This window comes from Garra rufa, chromosome 24 (assembly GCF_049309525.1).
Source record: "Garra rufa chromosome 24, GarRuf1.0, whole genome shotgun sequence".
NCBI lineage: Eukaryota > Metazoa > Chordata > Actinopteri > Cypriniformes > Cyprinidae > Garra > Garra rufa.
This window is the reverse complement of record NC_133384.1, coordinates 26995087-27019945: the sequence shown is the minus strand read 5'-3', so window position 1 is coordinate 27019945 and position 24859 is coordinate 26995087. Positions and strand designations below refer to the sequence as shown.

General features: G+C 34.9%; 1 protein-coding gene across 2 annotated transcripts; it reads left to right on the top strand.

Annotated features, from left to right (window-relative positions):
* Positions 1 to 19200: 19200 nt before the first annotated feature.
* On the top strand, positions 19201 to 21092 carry LOC141300627 (eotaxin-like). Of its 2 annotated transcripts, none has more exons than XM_073830921.1 (4): positions 19201 to 19407; positions 20426 to 20552; positions 20634 to 20701; positions 20789 to 21092. In XM_073830921.1, the coding sequence occupies exons 1-4, from the start codon at positions 19329 to 19331 to the stop codon at positions 20809 to 20811; spliced, it is 297 nt and encodes a 98-aa protein (XP_073687022.1). In that variant the 5' UTR covers positions 19201 to 19328; the 3' UTR covers positions 20812 to 21092. The 2 variants fall into 2 exon arrangements, with proteins under 2 accessions (XP_073687022.1, XP_073687023.1); XM_073830922.1 differs by lacking the exon at positions 19201 to 19407 and adding an exon at positions 19657 to 19796.
* Positions 21093 to 24859: the final 3767 nt, after the last annotated feature.

The following is a 24859-nucleotide window of genomic DNA, read 5'->3' as shown; positions in this document are numbered from 1 at the left end:
ACCTAGGATGTCTGGAGGGTGAGTAAATAATGGGCTAATTGAAATTTTTGGGTGAACTAACACTTTAATGATGGATTTGTTTCTTAGAAAAGTGCGTTTTGCTTTACAGGATGTTAACTGATGCACTCGAATCGTGTCTCTCATTTTCACGGCACCCATTCACTACAGAGGATCCATTGGTAAGCAAGTGATAGAAATTTCTCCAAATGTTTTCCAATTAAGACACAAACTCATCTACATCTTGAATGGCCTAAAGGTGAAATTTGTGAACATTTTCCGCAATTTTCATTCATGCGCAAACTGTTTCTTTAAATCAGTAATTCATCACAGAAATGACCATTTTCAATAACAGATTTCTAGATCAGAGCGAGCAAAGTAAAAGTCATAAAACCAAAAAATATTATTAATTTTTCATTAAGTTTCTAGTTAGTTAAACAAATGATTTTGTATAATACCCATCACAGAAATAAAGTTGCCTAATGTCTGCCACATTTTTGCATGCAACGCTTTTTTCCATTTGAACATTATGTACAAAGGAAATGCGCTGTGGTTTGTTTTCACACTAGCTGCTGTGCAGTTAAATTGTTATCGGTTTCACCTTCTTTCACTTATATCCCCGTTGCATTAATTATTTCATTTGAATGTGTTATATATGTGTGTATAATCATATAATGTTACAACACACTTGTTGACAGCGCTGGTCTGTTGTGATACGGTTACTTAATTCTCAATCTTTTACCCTGTTTAAATCATTCTTGCAAAAGTAAAAAAAAAAAAAACAGTGACAGAGCATCATCATAAGACTACCGTGACAAGATGTCCCATTATTCAGGCCTGTTTTTTACACCCCTTTGTCCAGATTTGACGCTTATCCAGTGACACATTTCAGTCGAACCCTACACATGACAACACTCTTAAATCATTCCTGTCATCCTTGACTTGTCATATCAAATAATTAGATCATTTAGCTCTATGAAGCAACGTAGATAACTGTAAATGTTCATCTTTAAGAAACAACCTTAATACTTCTGTACATGTCATGCTGCAGAATGATTAATCATGGCGTAAGTTATTCCATTCGCTTTATTCACATGAAGCATGAACAAAGACAATACTTCCCTTTTTTTGCGGACATAAAAAGCAACAACAGCCCAAGAGCAGCAAACGGTTTGTGGAATCTGATAGCACACAGGATCCCTCAGCAAACATGCACCTGTCCTCAGCATCTCATCAATTTATCTGTTTGTTTTCTTTGGTTATACTCCTGTCTGCTTTTACATCAGGAGGTGAGTATCCTTTGACTATTGCACTACTGCACACAAATTGACATCTGCACTCAATGCTTATTAAAAATTGTTGAATTTCATTCAAAATGTTAATTTTTCTTAACTTATTGGAAATAAATGTTTGTTTTCAAGCATAAACCTCATGACATTCTTATAGATTATGTTAAAAAAACAAGCAGAAAAGAATTAAGAATATTCTGCTTAAGATATATTTTCTCAAAACAAGTCTTAATAGCTGGTTTATTTGTGTTTTTTATATAACATTAAGATTTGGAAGCTTTGGAAGTCAACCTAAAATGAGAACTAAAAATTATGGATGTTTTCTTTCTGCTTGCAGTGACCTCTCATGACCATAAAAGGCCAACCTGCTGCACAAAGGAGATGCTCACGGATAAAGATCCATTGACCAAAATCATTGAGTGTAAAATCCTTTCAGAAACACGCAAATGTGTTGAGGCTGTTGTGTAAGTTATTCAAGAAACATTTCAAGAATCACCTGCCTGTGAACTCTCTTTTTCTAAGAGCATTTGATTTTGTCAATTTATACGGTCTAAATGCATTTTACCCTTTCGATTTTAGGTTCACTGATAAATATCAGATGTACTGCATCGATCCTAAAGCTCCATGGCTGACTAAAAGAATGAAACGTCTACGAAAGGTTAGAATCGACACATTATGTTTTTTTTAAAAAATCTATGGTGTGATTAACAAAGTACAGTTGAACTAAATAAAATATGACAACCTCTGCAGACTGCACTTTATATATAGTGGTCAACATTTGAAGTGGATCATAAAAGTTCATCAAAGTTGTCCTAAGACAAGAATGGGTATTCTTTTTGGTTTTAGGACAAATTTGATGAAAGGTTATGATCCACTTCAAATGCTGACTACTGTATACAGTTGAAGACAAAAGTTTACATACACCTTACAAAATCTGCAAAATGTTAATTAATATAAGAGGGATCATAAAAAAATCAGAAGGTTCAAACGCTCACTGATGCGTCAGAAGGAAAAACGATGCATTAAGAGCCAGGGGTGTAAACTTTTGAACAGAATGAAGATGTGTAAATTTTTCTTATTTTGCCTAAATATCATGTATTTTTTTTAAAACTTAGTACTGCTCTTCAGAAGCTACAGATGATACTTACATGTTACAAGACAAAATAAGTTAAATTTACCCTGATCTTTAAATTCAAAAAGTTTTCACCCCCTGGCTCTTAATACATCATTTTGCATGTTTGATTCCTTTTATTATGGTAAACTAATTAACATTTTGCAGATTCTGCAAGGTGCATGTAAACTTTTGACTTCAACTGTATATATCAGGTAAAGGGCCACTTCCTAACCTGTTTTTCTTTAAATCAGCAGAATGGTGTAGCATGTGAAGATTATACTGAACCTTAAGACGCACACATGCGGACTAAACATTCATGACCTTCACCCAGAACTTGGTCTTCACCTGCGGCAACACTGCCAAGACTTCTTTTCCATCCCTGTTAGTCAGACAAGCTACACAAACCGTAAACACACATGGAATTTCTACAGTGGAAAAATATGTTGAACATATTGCACAGCGGAAACAATCTGTGCTTCGCTTTCACACTTAGCTGCTGTGCAGTCTAAGTCTAGTTATCCCTTTGTATTTTTATTTATTTTTCACATATTTATAATATCATGCTTAATTTATAAATCTTTATTTTCTTTTTAGAATTTAATGTGTGTGGACTGCTTTTGTTGGTTTAATATATTTAATGAATTTTTAATTTAACAGAGTATATATTTATTTTCCTATGACTTTCTATAAATTATAACAAACTTTCTTAAAGTGTGATGCAGTATGTATGTAAACAATAAGAACCTTCAATAAACACTTTACTAAATATTGGTCTTCCACTATAAAAAATGTGTTGAATAAGATCGAAAACATATTAAATAAAATGTAACTACTGTAAGTTTATTTATGACTGTCCTAACCTTTGATTAAAAACCTGAGGCTTACAGCAATGAGAAAGGGTTAGCGACATCTTACAAAATGATTTGAAACCATCAGACCATCTAAGGAGGGTCTTTGTGGGTAGCGTGCGTTTCACAAGTATTCTGACACAGATTTAACCCAGAGGTCACAGTATGAAATTAACACAGATACACACACACACACACACCCTATGACTGTCTAAAGATACAGCTGTGTCATACATTCCATTTCTCTATAACACTTTAATGATGGGAACTGTGCATCATCTTCCTGCGGACTAATAACAGCCAGACATGTCTAAGAATTTGCTTAAAGGAAATGTTTAGTCTAAAGCTGTGAGAACCGATCTCAGACAAGTCTGACTTGTAAGCAGTCAGCACCATGTTGACTAAATTCATGAATGAATTAGTCAGAAATTAATATTAATCACTGAAGCAAAACAACTGAAAATGGGTCTCATTATGAAATACAGTGCAAGCTTTTTACACCACAGGCTGAACAAAAAAAAAAGCATTACTTGTTATTCTTCAACAACGTATTGGTAGTTGTGTAAATAATGTCATACTAACAGTTATTTAAATTTTGGTTGATTGTAATCCGTCACGTATCCTTCTATCAAAGTTATCTGAAATTATCAAGATGAATTTGTTCTGACACAGTTTAACTTTGAATTCTTGACTGTATCTGTGAGTGCATTTTAGTATCTGGTGTGACCCCATTTTGCCCTCAATGCAATTACGTAACATTTTCTGTAACCACTCAATCTTTCACAACAGCTCCTCTTATAAACAGTTTGCTTCAGGTCCTTCGCAACATTTAAATTGGATTAAGGTCTGGACTTTGACTCGGCCATTCCAAAATATTATATTTGTTCTCCATTCTTTGGTGTATTTAGGGTCGTTGTCTTGCTGCATGACCCACTTTCTCTTGAGATTTTATTTTAGATTTTGCTGGTAAAATTCAGACTATTAAAGGAACACTACACTATTTTGGGAAATAGGCTCATTCTCCAACTCCCCCCGAATTAGTAAATTGAGTTTTACCATTTTGAAATCCATTCAGCCGTTTTCCTGTTCTTGCGATATCACTTTTAGCATAGCTTAGCATAAATCATTGAATCCTATGAGACCAATGCAGTATCGCGTTCAAAAATGACCAACAAGTTTCCATATTTGTCCTATTTAAAACTTGACTCTTCTGTAGTTATATCGTGTACAAAGGCTGGCAGAAAATGTAAAGCTGCGATTTCCTAGGCCGGTAAGATTAGGAACTACACTCCCATTCCAGTGTAATAGTCAAGGAAGTTTGCTGCCGTAATATGGACGCAGCAGGTGCAGTAATATCACGCAGCACATTTGGAAATTCTAACTTCTGTCAGCATATCCAACGTGACCAACTGCAAGCACAGGGAGCGTTCCTCGTTGGAAGTTACCTAGCTGGGAACAAATTTCAGGCGCTGTGGAAGCGCTCGTGGAAGCGGGACTGGAAAAGCACTTTGTTATATCCTATAGACTATTTAGATACTTCATCATCAAGCAAAAATTTATTCATAAGCAGGAGCAGTTTTATTATTATTTTCTTTTATTTTTTTCCTGATGAACTTTTATTAGACTGCATTGAAAATAGAAATGTTAATTTCTGTTTTTTTTTCCAAACGACAACCGACGCGTTTAGTTATTATTAACGACAAGATTGTGTTAAATTACATTTAAATTTAAATTGAAACGTGGCTGTGACACATTAATAACAGCTAAATTCGTTTTGAGGGGTTAATTGTACACAAGCAAAAAGCAGCAGAAACATCAGAACGCGCAGATCTTATGCACAGAGAAAACCCAAAAAAAGTTGTATGTAAAATAAATAAACATGCCCATATGCGAAATATAAATTTCTTAATGAATAATAATTTAACAAAACGAAATAAAATAAAATTAATAAGTAGCAAGCCTATATGCAGAATTGTAGGCAATTTATGTGATGCGCCCTTAAACCAGCATCTTGTTTACATTTTTTTTTTTTTACAAATAGCATACACATCTGCATGTTTTAAAGCAACATCAAATTAAGATATGCATGTTTAAGAGGTAGTTCGTCTTTTTCTTTTTCTAAGATACACAATTTTTGATACACTGACAATTAATTTGAGAGAGGAATAGAAATGGAGAGGATAAATATAAACTACAGCTTTTATAGAGTTAAAAATTAATTAATTTATTTATTATTATTATTACTATTATTATTTTGATTAGTTTTTGCGATTTTGGTGCTTAGAAATTTATTCTAAGCGGGCAGCGGGCGAATAATATAGTTAATATAGCGGGAGCGGGTGGATGCGGAATAAAACCTCGTGGAATCGGGACTGGAAAAGCACTTTATTGTTATATCCTATAGACTATACTTCATCATCAAGCATGGGCGTCGGAAGCAAAATAAATGTGGGTGGGTCCTCCCCCAGAAAATAAATACTTTAGTATATGCCATTTTCTGTAGTCTGGTGCCTTTTTATTTAATGTTTTTACACAATGCAAACAGGCCATATTTACAAATATTACAAAAGACGGCAGTTGCGCAACATTTTCAGTGGCGTAAGTGATAATACGAGTTACATATCGTCTTTGACGCGGGAGACCCGAGTTCGCGTCCGCCTTTTGGTGAAATCATTTTCGAAATCGTCTCCCTTTTCACTTATATCACATCGGAAAGGCATTTGTTTATTTGTTAATTAATGAAATAATTGAAAAGTTGAAATAAAGTATCAACTAGGGTTAGGTCACCTAACTTAAGTGTATCTGAGCACTATACTGTACTTTTAGGAGTGTTAATAATTAATTTTATTATTATTATTTTTATTATTATTATTATTGTCTTTAGATTTGTTCTTACATTTTTGATGCTGTACATTATGATGGCGCACTGCCCATGCAGTTTTTTTTCTTTTTCTTAAAAACTAATTGAAGTGAAAGGGAAGAAACCCATGTAGATTTGGCCTAATGTCCATGTAAATACTATAGCCTAGTATTATATCCTAATATAGAAAATAATTTAGACAAATAAACAGAAGGCTCACTTTTAAAAACAATAAAGCTTAGCCTATATGACTGACAACGAATACAATTGTTAAGTATCAAAAGTGCTCCAGTGAGTTATGCAATTTTTTTCCACCTTTTTTTCTTTTTCTTTTTTTTAAAGTGGAAAAGTAGTTCTTCTATTTCGGAGAAGTTCGTTAAGTCTGTCTCTTAACAGCTTCCAGTCACGAACTGCGGGTACTCCGACCAACGATCAGTAGGCTACAAGTTTTTTTATTTAGGGGTTCGAGTGCGTAGCACTGAAACCCTATTGTAATTGTTAGGATTTTTATTATTATTATTATTCCGCCCTAAAACTGAACGTGCAGCCCAAACCGTAAGGCCTAGAGACTTGAAACTTGGTCAGATTGTGGGGACTGCGGCCAGAATGGATAATCCAAAGACTCGCCCCAATCGGACTAAAGGTGGCGCTACAGCGCAAAAAACAAAAAATTTTGAGTTTTTGGGCTTTTTCTCGTAAACCGCTTGCCGTAGACTCAAAAACTTTACATCCTTGTGATCCTTGGGTCAGCCCGGACAAAAGTGCAAAGGCGACTTTTTTTCTCTAGGACGCACCGTTTTCCCGCAAAATGGACGTATGTCCGAAACCTACTTTTGCGAACTAGTCCTAGGTTTTTTGCCTGATCGGAACCAAACCAGTGCAGGAATATTCTCTGCACACTGAATATCAATAATTATCAAAAAAAAGTGGAATTTTTGACTCATGGTCGCAAAGGGCCACCAAAACGTCCGTAACCGACGGGGCCACTTTTACTAAAATGGCTATAACTTTTGAACGGAATGAGATATCTTCACCAAACTCGGTACGCATGTGTATAAGCTCGATCCTTGGTCAAATCAAAAAAATTGCGTAGCTTGAACACTTGGTGGCGCTATAAAACGGAAAAAACATATTATTGACTATAAATACACAGCCTTTAGTCCGATCGACTTCAAAATTGGTATGCAGTCTCTTGGACCAAAGGGGCACACGTCTCTATGAGGACATTGGCGTATCTCAAAAAACATGGCCGCCATTGGCCAATGAAGTTTGAGCACCTATTTGACAAGGTTAACGGAGGTCGATCGGAACGAAACTCGGTGGCCATGCTTGACTCACGCCCCTAATGGTCTGTAAGAATTTTGAAAGAAATCGGCCACTAGTTGGCGCTAACGAGTTTTTTGGCTCTGTAATCGCGCGGCGTTTCACTCATCCACACAATATGCATATCATTTGATAGATCTCCTCATGCCGAGAAAAATTGCTTCAAGAACCATTGCTGTCAATCAAATCGTTCATTAATTATTCACAAATATGTTAAAAACCTACTTTTGCGAACTAGTCCTAGGTTTTTCGCCCGATCTGGATCAAACCACTGCAGTAATATTCTCTGGACTCTCTAGATCAATAATTATCAAAAAAATGTTGAATTTTGTCCTTTGGTTGGCTATAATGGGCTAATTTAGAAAAGGGGGTGTGACCACACATACTCAAAAGCCTATAAAAACTAAACAAAAACTCAAAACTTTACAAAAATGGGTGACAACATGTACCAGTTGACCTTCAACAAGCATGCAAAGTTTCATGAAGATCGGACCATAGGTGGCGCTATAACAGTTAAAAAGGTGTCAAAAACATGATATTTCTATTGTATAAAGAACTAAAAACCCAATGAAACGTCCAATATTCACATATACACTATATCTTCATATCATATGATAGATCTCCTCATTCTGAACAACTTTGCCTCTAGGACCAATGTTGTCAATCAAACTGTTTTTTTAATACGTGAGATGATTTTAAAAACATACTTTAGTGAACTCGTCCTGGGTTTTCCACCCATACTCAATAAAATCAGTGCAGTACAATTCTCCTGACTCTCTTAGTCAATAATTATCAAGCAAATGTTAAAGATTTGCATTTGGACAGCTATAACAGGGCCATTTCATACTAAGCTTTTTATCTAGTGTAGATTAAAGTTTACTAATACTAAAATAAAACAAAATTTCACAAACCTAAGTAAAATTATGCATCATATCATTCAAAAAAGCATATGTTTATGGACACTGGGCAAAAAAAAGGCAATTTAATAGTTATAAAGCTTACAAACAATGTACCTCTATTTCAATAAAATTACAACTATAGCCACTAGATGGCAGTAGAATACCACTAACGGGCTTACACATATTAATAGAACAGTGCTTTGTATGGTTTAATGGCTTTATATAGTTTTGAATTCATATGTAAATGATACTTAATCACTGTTATAACTTTTCAAATCACATTTAGCCAAAGCTTAAAACTTAATTTATACAGATATATCATATTTGACAATTACACATGATTATGATTACACTGAAACATGTCAATGATATATCAAATCTTAAAAACACAAGTCTTAAGCATTTTGTCACTTATTTATTAAACAAATCTCAAATGTACAACAAAATATGTGTGCATCTGTCTGTTTGTGATCATGCTTAATGAACATAACAGTTTAACCATTTCATTTCAATGTAAGTTTCTGTTTGTGAGTGTATTCTTCATAATGGATATGTTCTGGTGTCAGCCATATATTTCATGTTGGCCAACACCCTAACAGTATAGAAGCCATAAAGCCCTTAAATACTCGAACCCCGTTAATTGCTGCTTGCAGCTATATTTTTTTTTTATTCCTCTTTAAACAGCTCCGATTTACATCATTTTAGCCTGGAACGAGGCTTAAGTCTGTTCTGGGAAACCAAAGGGAAGTGTTTTTTTTTCTTCTTTTTTTCAGTTTTCTGAAAAGTAGCCGTTAATGAGGCATCAGCGTTAAGCGGCATGCAGTATAAAGAGCGAAATGTTTATGAATGGCAGAGTGGGGGTGGGGTGGGGTGTTGAATGCTGTCTGATCCCTGTTCTTTAAATAAAATAGGGAATGCACTGACACGTGATGGTCATCCAATTGATAGAAAACCCCTCTGAACAGATGGACTCATATTTTTTGCCACTCATGGATATGCAATAATGGATCATTTAACAGAATAAATAAATAAATAAATATGTATATCTTGTTTGTTTATTTGGGTTCTCTTTGTCAACTTTCAGAACTTTTGGATTATATTTATGCAGAAATTCAAAAATTCTCACGGCCACAATTATTGGTCTCCTTTTACCAAATATTATTTTCAACCTACATTTGCCAAGATAACAGCTCTGAGTCATCTTCTATAATGCCTGATGGGTTTGGAGAACACCTAACACGAGTTTAGAGATTATTCTTCCATACAGAATCTATCCAGGTCCATGTTGGAACCTCTCCTCTTCAGTTTACCTCACTTATTTTCTGTAGAGTTCAGGTAAGGTGACTGGGATGGCCAAGGCAGAACCTTAATTTTGGGCTCAGTGACCAATTTTGTGTTGATTTTGATGTTTGTTTTTGGTTTACTGTCCCGATGGAACATTCAACCAATGCTTAAGGTTTCTAGCAGAGGCAGTCAGGTTTTAATTCTGAGTCCAAACTCTTTAGAGATGGTTTTATACATTTTCCCAGCCTGATAAGCAACAACTCTTTTTTTATAACTTCCATTTGCCAAAATAACAGCTCTGAGTCATCTTATATAATGCCTAATAAGGTTGGAGAACACCCAACATGAGTTTGGAGACCATTCTTCCATACAGAATCTCTCCAGGTCCATGTTGGTGCCTCTCCTTTTTACTAATTTTCTGTATGGTTCAGGTAGGGGACTGGGATGGCCATGGCAGAACCTTCATTTTGGGCTCAGTGACCAATTTTTGTGTTGATTTTGATGTTTGTATTTGGTTCACTGTCCTGATGGAAGATTTAACCAATGTTTGAAACCCTCCCATCAATGTATGGCAATGTTGATATGATTCTTATTGATAGATTGAGGCTTTTTGACTTCAATACGCAACTAATATTTGCAGTTCTTAGTATGTGATTATTACAGAGTCTTGGCCACTCAACTATCCTCTTCATCATACATGGGGGACGATACAGACGTTCTCTTCTGAGCAGAATTGGAACATCTCCAGTTGATTGGAATGTCTTAATTAATTTTAAATATTTTAGCCCTTTTCTTACAGCCACTTTCTATTTAATGAAACTCATCGAACTTTTGTTGCATATCAAAACTATATTAACAGCTTTTACTCATTGTGGTGGATGATCAAGGTCATTTGGCTTTTATATTACCTCATATTTATACTGCTGTGAAACAGGAAGTCATGACTGGACAAATTCATGTTTGTAGTCATCCTGGTGTGCTAATTTGTGGAATGCAAGAGAAAAAATATTTTGAAGAACAAAAAAAAAATACTGAGAAGGCTTAGACTTTTTTAAATCATCTTTTTTTTGTATAAATAATGGCATATTTTTCTTTTTTGTTCTGTATATATTCCATTCTTTTTTTAAATCTATTTTAATATATCAATTTGGTTTTTATATATCCATTTTTAAAAAATAATATACTTCCAGTCATGGATGTGTTCCAATCTGTCAGCAAAGGATGCCGTCATGATGACAAACGGAAACAGTCTCTTGAATTTCAGAAGAATCTGACAATATGGAGCGTGTGAGTGTGACAGTATTGTGCAATGGAATATCTTGACCCATGCCATTCAGCTAGCAAAACTCCCCAACAAACCTCTTAGGTGAAGTAAGAGTAGGACGTCAGCTCTTCCTTCCTATTTTGCTTCAACTGCTCAACAACAAGATATAATAAATTTGAGTTACTGAATAAAAAAAATTAAAAAACACTATTGATACACTGACGTCCTATTGGCGTATTAAAAAATAAAGCACTTTTTCAGCATACACTGAGCAAGGTTAGAAATTAAATGTAAGGTTTTTCAAACAAAGATTCTCCATCTATATTTACATATATTAATTTAGCACATGACATTTACACCTACGATCACTAATGAGCTCACTCCAAATCGTAACTACATGAAAGACCAGATATGATGAAGCAACAGAACAATGATGAAATCATTCACGAAAATACATAGGCCGCAATGGACAGGATGCAGCCCATGCAGTTTAACTTCTGCTTTATTGACTATTTAAGCAAACTAGTAAGAGTGTTGAATACATTCTCTGTGATACAAGAAGTGAGTTTAAGATCAGCTGTGACAATGGAGACACGAAGGATCCTCATGAGGAGTTTGGCTGTTGTGGTGGTTCTTGCAGCTGTGATCTGGACTACAACAGGTAAAGTGCTTTATAATGTTTATACAATATTCTATCAGATGTAACAATACAGAATATTGATGTTTACTTGGTTGTTCTATCTTAGCGGAAGAAATCAAGGTGAACTCATGCTGTACTAAAGTCTCCACAACAGAGGTGACCGATCCCATCATCAGTTTCAGGAGGCACAATAAAAGTCTTCCATGTGTGAAGGCCGTCATGTAAGATTCACAGCTCCTTTCTAAAAATAACACAACATGATTAGCGATCATCAACAGCATGTTGATGTATGTTATATTTCTGTGCTTTCAATGTTTCAATTCTCTTTGACAGCTTTGAGACTGAACGGGGACAGTTCTGCCTTGATCCTACACAACCATGGGTGCAGAGGAAATATATGCAGTTAGTTAAAGCAAAAAAGTATGGTAAAACATAACAGAATTTGTAACGACATAAAAAGCTTATAAGTGTATTGTGATGCATTTAGTACAGTATTCCTGTATTCACGTTTTTTGTATGTTTGCTTGTTTTTTACAGCAGAGCTCAAAGAAACAAAAACCTGACTTCCACATCACCACCAACATCAGCTATTAGCAACCAAACTCGTGTGGGAGAATCTACCCAAGCAACTGACAGCTCACCAGTCAAGAATGTCTAAGAATAAACTAATTTTTATGTACTTAAACTAGATTTAAAGTTTTAAATATTTTGCTGTGTTTGCTGTGTTTTGTAATGTCAAAATGTTGTATTTTGAACATTTTTATAAATGTATGCATATTTAAATTGAATATTTAAAATATTTTATGTTGTCAAATATATGTTGGGCAATTTGACACAGACTATTAATCTATTCAGAAACTGGATTACAGTGAAACTGTTCTATAACAACTGTGGTTTAAATATTACATTTTATATTTCACATTGAAATAGATTTCACTCATTGTACTGATGTCATTAACTCACATGTCAAGAAGGCTGACGCAAGTCTGAGTGAATTTTAAACTGATTTGTATGAGAACTAAACTGGAATTTTTTTGTTTTCTATATTTTTGATGATGCAAATGAACAACTGCAATCTGAAACTACAAATAAACTCTGATCAGCATCTACTGGTTTTGCTTGTGGTTGATGTTTGTAAATGTGTGCAAGAGGTCATTCCTCAGACATGAAAACAAATTTTCTCTTTAGCATCTTTACTTTTCTTTGTGCCTGTTTGTTGGCACTATTTATTGTAATTTAAACTATTGATTATATACTTTTCATTCACAAACAAATGTTACATTCTGTAACATGAGTAAGTTGGTACAATATAAACTCGAGTGCTGACAATGAGAAAGTCGTTTATGTCTTTTTTCCACATATTCATGTATATTAGGCTTCTCAGCTATATTAGATAAATATTAAAAACATAATAGTCAAATTCCTTCAATGTCAGACACTTTTATGTCCCAGTGGTTGATTTTTATTAACAGATTTAATTTTTTTTTCTCACATCAAGGTGACATTAAACCTGTCTGGAAACATTTAATTATGCCCTTGTTTATATATGATCCTTTTTCTAATGTCTTTTATGTATACATTCAATAAAAAGTCTGTAAAATAGAGCCCAAAGTAATAAGTGTTAATATGACAATATTTTCCGTATTGACTGTTCATTGGGGTTTCCACGGTTTTGAATCACGCATTGCAGTGCGTTGTGTTTTAGGGTTAAAGGAAATGTCCAGAGACCCAAAATTACCAGTATGTTTTCCAATTTTCTACTGTTTTTCTTTTTTTTCTTGAAGTGCATACTGTAATATCCTTTACCCAGACTTTCAATTATCAAATATGAAATTCAGAAAATTATTCCAAAACTTACTCATATTTAATTTTTAATCACAATAACTTCAACTGGTCAACAACAAGATAAAAATAAATAAACATAATAAATTTAAGTTACTGAATAAAAAAAAACACCACTGACACACTGACATCCTATTGGCGTATTAAAAATAAAGCACTTCTTCAGCATACACTGAGCAAGGTTATAAATCAAATGTAAGAGGTTTTTCAAACAGAGATTCCCCATCTATATTTACATATATTAATTTAGCACATGACATTTACACCTACGATCACTAATGAGCTCGTTCCAAATCGAAACTACATGGAAGTCCAAATATGGTGAAGCAACAGAACAATCATGAAATCATTTACAAAAATACATTTGGTCGCAATAGAGAAGATGCAGCCCATGCAGTTTAACTTCCTCTTTATTGACTATTTAAGTGAACTAGTAAGAGTGTTGAATACATTCTCTCTGATACAAGAAGTGAGAGTTTAAGATCAACTGTGACAATGGAGACTCCAAGGATCCTCATGCGGAGTTTGGCTCTTGCTTTGGTTCTTGCAGCTGTGATCTGGACTACTACAGGTAAAGTGCTTTATACTGTTTATACGATATTCTATCAGATTAAATGAAGATTATTTAAGTTTACTTGATTCTTCTATCTTAGCAGATGCTGAAAAGGTGAAATCATGCTGTACTAAAGTCTCCACAGCAAAGGTGACTGATCCCATCATCGATATCAGGTTGCAACAGAAAAGTCTTCCATGTGTGAAGGCCGTCATGTAAGATTCACAGTTGCTCTCTAAAGAAAACATGTTACGATAAGAGATCAAAAGCATCTGATGTTATATTTCTGTGTTTTCAATGTTTCAATTATCTTTGACAGCTTTGAGACTAAACAAGGAGGGTTTTGCTGTGATCCTAGACAACGATGGGTTTGGGAGAAAGTTAAACAGTTTTTGTAAGTTAAACCAAACAAGTATGGTGAAACATAACAGAATTAGTAACAATAAAAGTGTATTGTGATGCATTATGTAGTATTCTAATATTTACATTGTTTGTTTGGTTGGTTGGTTTTTTACAGCAGAAACAAACACCCGTCTTCCACACCACCACCAACATCGACTTCCACACCGACTTCCACACCCTCACCAACATCAACTATCAGTGACCAGACTCGTGTGGAAGAATCTACCCAACCAACATCAACTTCCACACCCTCACCAACATCAACTTCCACACAACCACCAACATCAACTTCCACACAACCACCAACATCTACTATTAGTGACCAAACTCATGTGGAAGAATCTACCCAACCAACATCAACTTCCACACCCTCACCAACATCAACTTCCACACAACCACCAACATCTACTATTAGTGACCAAACTCATGTGGAAGAATCTACCCAACCAACATCAACTTCCACACCCTCACCAACATCAACTTCCACACAACCACCAACATCTACTATTAGTGACCAAACTCATGTGGAAGAATCTACCCAACCAACATCAACTTCCACACCCTCACCAACATCAACTTCCACACAACCACCAACATCTACTATTAGTGACCAAACTATTAGTGACCAAACTCATGTGGAAGAATCTACCCAACCAACATCAACTTCCACACCCTCACCAACATCAACTTCCACACAACCACCAACATCTACTATTAGTGACCAAACTCATGTGGAAGAATCTACCCAACCAACATCAACTATCAGTGACCAGACTCGTGTGGAAGAATCTACCCAACCAACATCAACTTCCACACCCTCACCAACATCAACTTCCACACAACCACCAACATCTACTATTAGTGACCAAACTCATGTGGAAGAATCTACCCAACCAACATCAACTTCCACACCCTCACCAACATCAACTTCCACACAACCACCAACATCTACTATTAGTGACCAAACTCATGTGGAAGAATCTACCCAACCAACATCAACTTCCACACCCTCACCAACATCAACTTCCACACAACCACCAACATCTACTATTAGTGACCAAACTCATGTGGAAGAATCTACCCAACCAACATCAACTTCCACAAAACCACCAACATCTACTATTAGTGACCAAACTCATGTGGAAGAATCTACCCAACCAACATCAACTTCCACAACCTCACCAACATCAACTTCCACACCCTCACCAACATCAACTTCCACACCAACATCTACTATTAGTGACCAAACTCAAGTGGAAGAATCTACCCAACCAACATCAACTTCCACACCCTCACCAACATCAACTTCCACACCCCCACCAATATCTACTATTAGTGACCAAACTCATGTGGAAGAATCTACCCAACCAACATCAACTTCCACAACCTCACCAACATCAACTTCCACACCCTCACCAACATCAACTTCCACACCACCACAAACATCTACTATTAGTGACCAAACTCATGTGGAAGAATCTACCCAACCAACATCAACTTCCACAACCTCACCAACATCAACTTCCACACCCTCACCAACGTCAACTTCCACACCACCACAAACATCTACTATTAGTGACCAAACTCATGTGGAAGAATCTACCCAACCAACATCAACTTCCACACCCTTACCAACATCAACTTCCACACCAACATCTACTATTAGTGACCAAACTCATGTGGACGAATCGACCCAAGCAACATCAACTTCCACACCAACATCTACTATTAGTGACCAAACTCGTGTGGAAGAATCTACCCAACCAACATCAACTTCCACACCCTCACCAACATCTACTATTAGTGACCAAACTCGTGTGGAAGAATCTACCCAAGCAACATCAACTTCCACACCAAAATCTACTATTAGTGACCAAACCCGTGTGGAATAATCTACCCAAGCAACATCAACTTCCACACCCTCACCAACATCAACTTCCACACCCTCACCAACATCAACTTCCACACCAACATCTACTATTAGTGACCAAACTCGTGTGGAAGAATCTACCCAAGCAACATCAACTTCCACACCAACATCTACTATTAGTGACCAAACTCGTGTGGAAAAATCTACCCAGGCAACATCAACTTCCACACCCTCACCAACATCAACTTCCACACCAAAATCTACTATTAGTGACCAAACTCGTGTGGAAGAATCTACCCAAGCAACATCAACTTCCACACCAAAATCTACTATTAGTGACCAAACTCGTGTGGAATAATCTACCCAAGCAACATCAACTTCCACACCACCACCAACATCAACTTCCACACCAAAATCTACTATTAGTGACAAAACTCGTGTGGAAGAATCTACCCAACCAACATCAACTTCCACACCACCACCAACATCTACTATTAGTGACCAAACACTTGTGGAAGAATCTGCCCAACCAACTGACAGAATGTCAAGAATGTCTAAAAATAAACTCATAATGAGAATACATTTCTAAGTACTTAAACTAGATTTAAAAAATTTAAGATATTGCTGTTGTTTTTTTAAACATTTTCGTAAATTTATGCATATTTAAATTGAATATTTAAAATATTTTATGTTGTCAAATATATTTTGGGCAATTTGACACTGACCCTTCTTAATCTATTCAGAAACTGAATTACAGTGAAACTGTTCTATAACAACTGTGTTTAAATATTATATTTTATATTTCACATTGAAATAGATTACACTCATTGTACTGATGTCATTAACTCACATGTCAAGAAGGCTGACGCAAGTCTGAGTGAATTTTAAACTGATTTGTATGAGAACTAAACTGGAATTTTTTTGTTTTCTATTTGATGATGCAAATGAACAACTGCAATCTGAAACTACAAATAAACACTGATCAGCATCTACTGGTTTTGCTTGTGGTTGACGTTTGTAAATGTGTGCAAGAGGTCCTTCCTCAGACATGAAAACATCTTTTCTCTTTAGCATCTTTACTTTTCTTTGTGTCTGTTTGCTGGATATGCACTATTTATTGTAATATGTACATTTCATTCATAAACAAATGTTACATTCTCTAACATGAGAAAGTTGTTTCAGTATAAACTCGAGTGCTGACAATGACAAAGTCCTTTATGATTTTTCTCACGTCTTTTTCATATTCATGTTTATTAGACTTCTCAGCTATATTAGATAAATATTAAAAACATAATAGTCAAATTCCTTCATTGTCAGACACTTTTATGTTCCAGTGGTTGATTTTTATTAACAGATAAAAAAAAAATTCTCATATCAAGGTGACATTAAACCTGTCTGGAAACATGCAATTATGCCCTTGTTTATAAATGCTCCTTTTTCTAATGTCTTTTATGTATACATTCAATAAAAAGTCTGTAAAATAGGGCCCAAAGTAAGTGTTAATATGACAACATTTTCCGTATTGAATATTCATTGGGGTTTCCACAGTTTTGAATCATGCATTGCCGTGCGTTGTGTTTTAGGGTTAAAGGAAATGTCCATACGTAAAATTACAAGTATGTTTTCCAAGTTTTTTTTTCTTGTAGTGTATATTTATCTGTAATATCCTTAACTCAGACTTTCAATAATCAAATATGACATTTTATAAAATTATTTCAAAACTTTTCAAAACTCAAGTTTATTTTTTATCACAATAACTTCTCCCACAGAATGATATTAAACACACTACATAATGTGAAATGTGGAAATGAGAATGTGGTTGAACTGTTTTTCAGAAAATAAATAAATAAATACATAAATGAATGAATGAATGAATGCACACAGAGCCAAAAGTGCTCATAGTTGAAGAAACACCCAGTTAATCAGAATCAGAAATCAGAATCAGAAAGAGCTTTAATACTGTGAAATATTTTTACTATTTAAAATATCTGCTTTCCATTTGAAAATATTTTAAAATGTAATTTATTCCTGTGCTCTTCAGTGTCACATGATCCTTCAGAAATCATTCTAATATGCTGATTTGCTGTTCAAGAAACATTTATTATTATTATTATTAATAACAATATTATTATCATCATCAATATTTAAAACAGTTAAGTACATTTTTTCACATTCATTTATGAATAGAAAGATCCAAAAATCAGCATTTATCTGAAATAAAAAGCTTTTGCAACAATATACACTATACCATTTAAAAGCTTGGATTCAGTGTATATATATATATATATATATATATATATATATATATATATATATATATATATGAAGCAAGGATGCTATAAATTGATCAAAAGTGATGATAAAGACATGTATAATGTTACAAAAGATTTCTATTTCTGATATATGCTGTTCTTCAAAACTTTCTATTCATCAAAGAAACCTGACAAAAATTTTACTTTTTTTTTTTTTTACATTATATTATTACTTTTTTTGAGCAGCAAATTAGAATATTAGAATGATTTCTGATCATGTTACTGAAGCAATGATGCTACAAATTCAGCTTTGAAATAAATTACATTTTAAAATATATTCAAATAGAAAGCAGTTATTTTAAATAGTAAAAATATTTCAAAATGTTACTGTTTTTGCTGTACTTTGAATCAAACAAATGCAAGCTTGGTGAGCAGAAGAAACTTTAAAAAAAAAAACAGGAAAACTCTTTACTGAAACTTTTTTGATCGGTTGTGTATAATTTTTTTTTAGTTAATAAACATCCAATTGCATCAAAATCAGAAACTCAGCACTTTAACGTAAGACATACAGCTAAAATTATTTAACCCCTAAACTCATTTCACACATAGTTTTGCATTTCCTTACTACCCAAGGGGGGATATTAGTTTCTCATAAATTATGCTGATGGGTAAAACTGACTACATTGTGGGTGAGAGGTGTGAATGCTTCGACGATCGCTTAAGGCAATGGTTTCAAAAGGGTGCTGGTAAATTTATGACGCATTATATTTCCATCTGACTGCCACTGTAGGTCTACTGCTACTTAAAAGACCTCTACATAATTACTCCTACATAATCAACACTGTCTAACTGACCAACACCAAATTACCTTTGACCTGGACACCAAGAGCTATGGCCTGGACTTCTAGATTAATCACCGTTGCTGTTCTGAGCGCTCTCATGGGATGTTTCACTGGTGCACTAGGCAATTGTAAGTAACTAAACATGCAGCGCATGATACTTCAATATTCACTTTTATCTCACTATCTTTTCATGTGTTGCCGATGATGAGAAACCTTAGTAAGAGCCTTAAATTTGCAGGACCTCATAATGCTGTGATCATGAATTTGAGTGTTTGTCACATGGGGTCTGCAGGCTACTCTTACTGGTTAGAGATGTAAAGGAAGTGAATATCCTGTCTTGAAAAATAGCATATATAAAAGACCTGATTCTAGATAGCACCTTCAAAACAGAAGCTAGCTTGCAAACATCGTCCTTTTGTGGTTATCTGAATATTTCACACCAACATCATGCAGCTCTGCTGGAAATTAGCTCTGATGATGATGGTTCTTGTGTGTGTTACTGCGCAGCAAGTCAACTGTAAGTTTCTATGGCTTTTGAACTTTTTTTGCATTTATACTCAGATTTTACATTATAGATTCATTTAATTCACACCAACATGTTTTCAGACTATATTGATGTTGGGTAGTTTCTAAAGGCATAAACTACCCAATAATTCGGGTATCATCTACTTCTCCTCATGTCATTCCTAATAACCTGTATGACTTTATTTGTTCTGTGGAAGACCAAAGAAGATATTTTCAAATATTTTGGCAGCTAAACAGTTTCAGTTCCCACTAACTTCCACTGTATGGTCCAAAAATATTATAAAAGTCAATGGGAATCGAAACTGTTTATCTACCAAAATTCCTTAACATCTTCTTTTGGCTTCCAAAGAAGAAATAAATGCAAACAGATTTGGAAAGACATGAGGCTGAGTAAATAATGACAGAATTAGCTTTTTTGAGTGTGTGTGTGTGTGTGTGTGTGTGTGTGTGTGTGGACGATCCTAAAAAGTGAATCCATTACTATACATTGCATTAAACTGTAGTGTGGTTTTGGTTTCTTTGATGGAGCCCTTATCAATATCACGATCATCTCATTTTCACACGTAAAGTATCCACACAATAGGAGTACAGTGGAGGTTTCAATCTCTGTCTCTCTTTCAGATCGTCGTCCTACGCGTGTCGGAGTGAGCTGCTGTAAGGAGGTGTCGAGAGCAAGAATCCCTGCTACAATTAAACTGATTGGATACAAGCATCAGAATGCTCTGAGTCCATGTGTGGATGCTATAATGTAAGCTCTCTCTACACAGTGTTATTTCACAGAAGTTAATCTGCATGATATTGTGTTCATTTCATTTCATCTATCCTGTAGATTCTACACAGAGAAGGAGAAGATCTGCTCTGATCCAAAAGCCCGCTGGATTCAAGATCGTAAGAGAGGTACAACCCTAATATTAATATGGCATCTTAATATGATGCTTAGGTACTGATTAAAAAAAAATCATAACATGATTATCTTTCCTCTAGGTCTGGAGGAGATAGTGGACTGAGCCAATGGAGGCATAGAGGATGCCGCATATCTATCTATCTATACATTTATCTAAAAAAAAAAAAAAAGATATATATTATAAAAGTTTATTTAAGCAAAAAAAATCTATTAGATCCTCTTTAGCTTATTTGAGTGTTAAAATACATTTAAATGCTTTGTTTTATCTGCTTTAAAAAATAAAATGCAATTTTTTAAGCTGCTTACTTTTGCAGAAAAATCCAGACTTCTTTCTGTAACAGTTTGCACTGTATTTAATCATATTTAAGATGAATCATTAAAGAAATACTTTGCAAAAAAAGGAGAAATACTGTCCTTACTCATCCTTATTTCATTCCCAATACGTATGACTTTCACTCTTGGTGTGGGATATTATGTTGCTTTAAAATGTTTTTTTTTTTTTGAGGCTTCGAAGATTTAATCTACCTTTAAATGAATGGAAATATTTAAAATTTGGTCAAATATTCCTCTGTCTACAAACAACAGTGTGTTACAGTAATGGCATGTGGGCCATCTAGTGGAGAACAGCACCTAATGCACAGAGAAGGTCGTAATGCCATTTATCAACCAAATAAAGTGTCAACCCCTGAGTAACTAAAGAACTAAAGAAATTATACATTTTATGGCATTCATAAAAATAATCAACTTGAACAAAGTTTTAAAGTATCTTTTTAGATCCATTTTGTATTACTCTTTGAGAAGTTCACTTCCAGAATAAAAATTTCCTGATAATTTACTCACCCCCATGTTATCCAAGATGATCATGTCTTTCTTTTTGCAATTTCTAAAGAAATTATTTTTTTTGAGGATTTTTCTCTAAATAGTGAACTTCTATGGTGGCCAATGGTTTGAAAGTCCAAACTGCAGTTTCAACGCAGCTTCAAAGGGCTCTACACGATCCCAGCCGAGGAATAAGAGTCTTGTCTAAGAAAACTATTTCTTGTACAATAAAACAATAAAACGCATGTAATTTTTAACCGCAGATGCTCATCTTGCACCAGCCCGACCTCACGCATTATGTAAGCATTATTTTGTAAGAAATTATTTTGGAAAGGTCACGCATGACGTAGGTGGAAGAACCGACCCAGTGTTTACAAAGTGAATGAGCAAAGGCAGTCAAACCAAACACCCTTAACAGTAAAACAATGATGTCAGACGATTTTAAAGTTGGAGAAAACAAGATTCTATTATTTGCCATACACTACCGTTTTAGTACACCCTCTTTTACTAAACTAAATGCATGTGACCTTTCCAACATGATTACATAATGCGCATCCCAGAGCTAGAGCAAGACGAGCATTTGTGGCTATTTAAGGAAAATTAGTACGTCTTGATCACATTCTATCTGACACAAGAAGTGAGAGTTTAAGATCAACTGTGGCAATGGAGACACAAAGGATCTTCATGAGGAGTTTGGCTGTTGCGGTGGTTCTTGCAGCTGTGATCTGGACTACAACAGGTAAAGTGCTTTATAATGTTCATACGTTATTCTATTAGATGGAATGATGCAGAATATTGAGGTTTACTTGGTTCTTCTATTTTAGCAAAACAAAAGGTGGATTCATGCTGTACAAACGTCTTGACGACAGAGGTGACCGATCCCATCATCAGTTTCAAGAAGCAAAAAGAAAGTCTTCCATGTGTGAAGGCTGTCATGTAAGAACCACAGCTCCATTCTAAAGAAAACATTAGATGATTAGAGATCAACAGCATCTGATGTTATATTTCTGTGTATCCAATGTTTCAATTCTCTTTGACAGCTTTGAGACTAAACAGGGAGAGTTCTGCCTTGATCCTAAACAACCATGGGTGGAGAAGAAATATATGCAGTTACTTAAAGCAAAAAAGTATGGTAAAACATAACAGAATTTGTAACGACATAAAAAGCTTATAAAGATGCATTTTGAATTTAAGTTTTTTGGTTGTTTGCTTTTTGCAGCAAAGCTCAAAGAAAGAAACTGGCTATTTGACTATCACCACCAACATCAACTATCAGTGACCAGACTCATGTGGGAGAATCTACCCAAGCAACTGACAGCTCATTAGTCAAGAATGTCTGAAAATAAACTCATAATGATAAGACATTTTTAGGTACTTAAACTAGATATAGAGATTTTGCTGTTGTATTTTGAACATTTTTGTGCATGTATGCATTTAAATTGAATATTTAAGATATTGAGTAATTAAAATTTAAGATATTAAAATATATTTCACTCAATGTACTAGTAATGGACGTGTGTCATTAACTCAGGGCGGCTGACACAAGTCTGAGTGAATTTTTAACTGATTTGTATGAGAACGAAACTTTTTTTTTTTTTATATTTGATGATGCCAATGAACAACTGCAATCTGAAACTACAAATAAACTCTGATCAGCATTTACTGGTTTTGCTTGTGGTTGACGTTTGTGAATGTGTGCAAGAGGTCCTTTCTCAGACATGAAAACATCTTTTCTCTTTAGCATCTTTATTCTTTTCTTTGTGTCTGTTTGCTGGCATGCACTATTTATTGTAACTAGTACTATTGATTATGTGTATTTCATGTAACATTAGTAAGTTGGTACAGTATAAACTTCAGTGCTGGCAATGAGAAAGTATTTTTTCCACATATTCATGTATATTAGACTTCTCAGCTATATTAGATATTATACATTAAAAACACAATAGTTAAATGACAAAGACAAAGAAGTAACCGCGTGTGACCTTTTCAACATGATTATGTAGGCCTAATGCGTATCGCAGAACTAGTGCAAGATGATCATCCCCTCCATTTTTTGAAATGTTTTCCTCAAAATACTGAATTCCTTTGCAAGCGAAGAACGAAAAACATGAACATCTTTAATGACGTGGGGGTGAGTAAATTATCAGGAAATGTTTATTCTGGAAGTGAACTTCTCCTTAAAGAGACATAACCAGTTTAGACGGAAAGGACCTCAATCTGACTAGCCTAAGATGTTTCTGTAGCTACAACCATTCCTTCCTTGAAAAAAATTTCAAGCACAGTGCTCCAACAACCCATAATTAAATGACCCTTTGCAATAGTTGATGCTTTTTATGCAATGTGCGTATGCGCTGCATATTTTTTTGCAGCGTTCACACTGCACACGGTTGCGGTCTGGCAGTGCATTCCAGGAGCAGTGCAGCGATGGTATGTTTCCACACAGAGTCTTTTTTTTCTGTGCTGCATGCACTGAATTAAAGTGACAGTGCATTGTTCGCTGTAAAAATGAACATGGATTGACACAGAAATGTAGTGATCACACCATAAATGCATATAAATAAAGTCTACTGTGTTTCACAGTTAACACGTGGCTTTTTGGCTAGGTTTAAAACAAGGAAAAGTGCACTTTCACACAAACAAGACCACATAATAGATGCACTTGTGGAGGTAGAAAAGACAAGTTCTTTAAAGGAAATTTTAATAAAAATTTTAAGCGAAAGAAAGGCACGAAAGTCGACTGTTTTTTGTCAGTGTTAAGTTTTAATTTAAAATATTTGTGATAGCTCAATTTCAATAAGAAAAGAAAGCTATATCTATGCTGTGTTTAAATGTGTTGCAACTTGCTTGAGCAACTTAATATACAAATCTAAAAGTCAAGCGAATTGAATAATACGTTGTTTATATTTATTGAGTTTAAACATGAATATGTCTATGAATAATTGTATTACTGTACAGTGATAAAAGAGGATCACAATGCTGAAAAAGCTAAATAAATGTTATGTTTGTGGTAAACAGCCGCGGATCAGGAATGGACTGCAAACGCATCCTGGTTAAAGCAAAATAAGTCTGTGCTGCTTCTGCACCGAATACATAACACACACGGACTGCTTACGCACTGCAGATGGAGTATACGTGAAACAGGCGTTAGGCCTACTCACCTGTAATAAAAACTGCAATAATGTTGTTTTTACAATGTTTCAAATCCCACAGTTCTTACTATTGTGGAAAACCCAAGCCAATGTTGATACTCGGTTTATTACAAGCTCTGTTGCGTTCTCCTTCTGCCAGCAGACTCTCCTCTATTGCTTTATTTCGCTCATTCCCCGGAGGTT

Excerpts from the sequence above, each read along its gene's own strand:
- LOC141300627 (XM_073830921.1), top strand. The coding sequence starts at position 19,329 with ATGGCCTGGACTTCTAGATTAATCACCGTTGCTGTTCTGAGCGCTCTC. Across the intron at positions 20,553-20,633 it reads CCATGTGTGGATGCTATAAT|ATTCTACACAGAGAAGGAGA; the intron begins GTAAGCTCTCTC and ends TCTATCCTGTAG. Across the intron at positions 20,702-20,788 it reads GATTCAAGATCGTAAGAGAG|GTCTGGAGGAGATAGTGGAC; the intron begins GTACAACCCTAA and ends TCTTTCCTCTAG.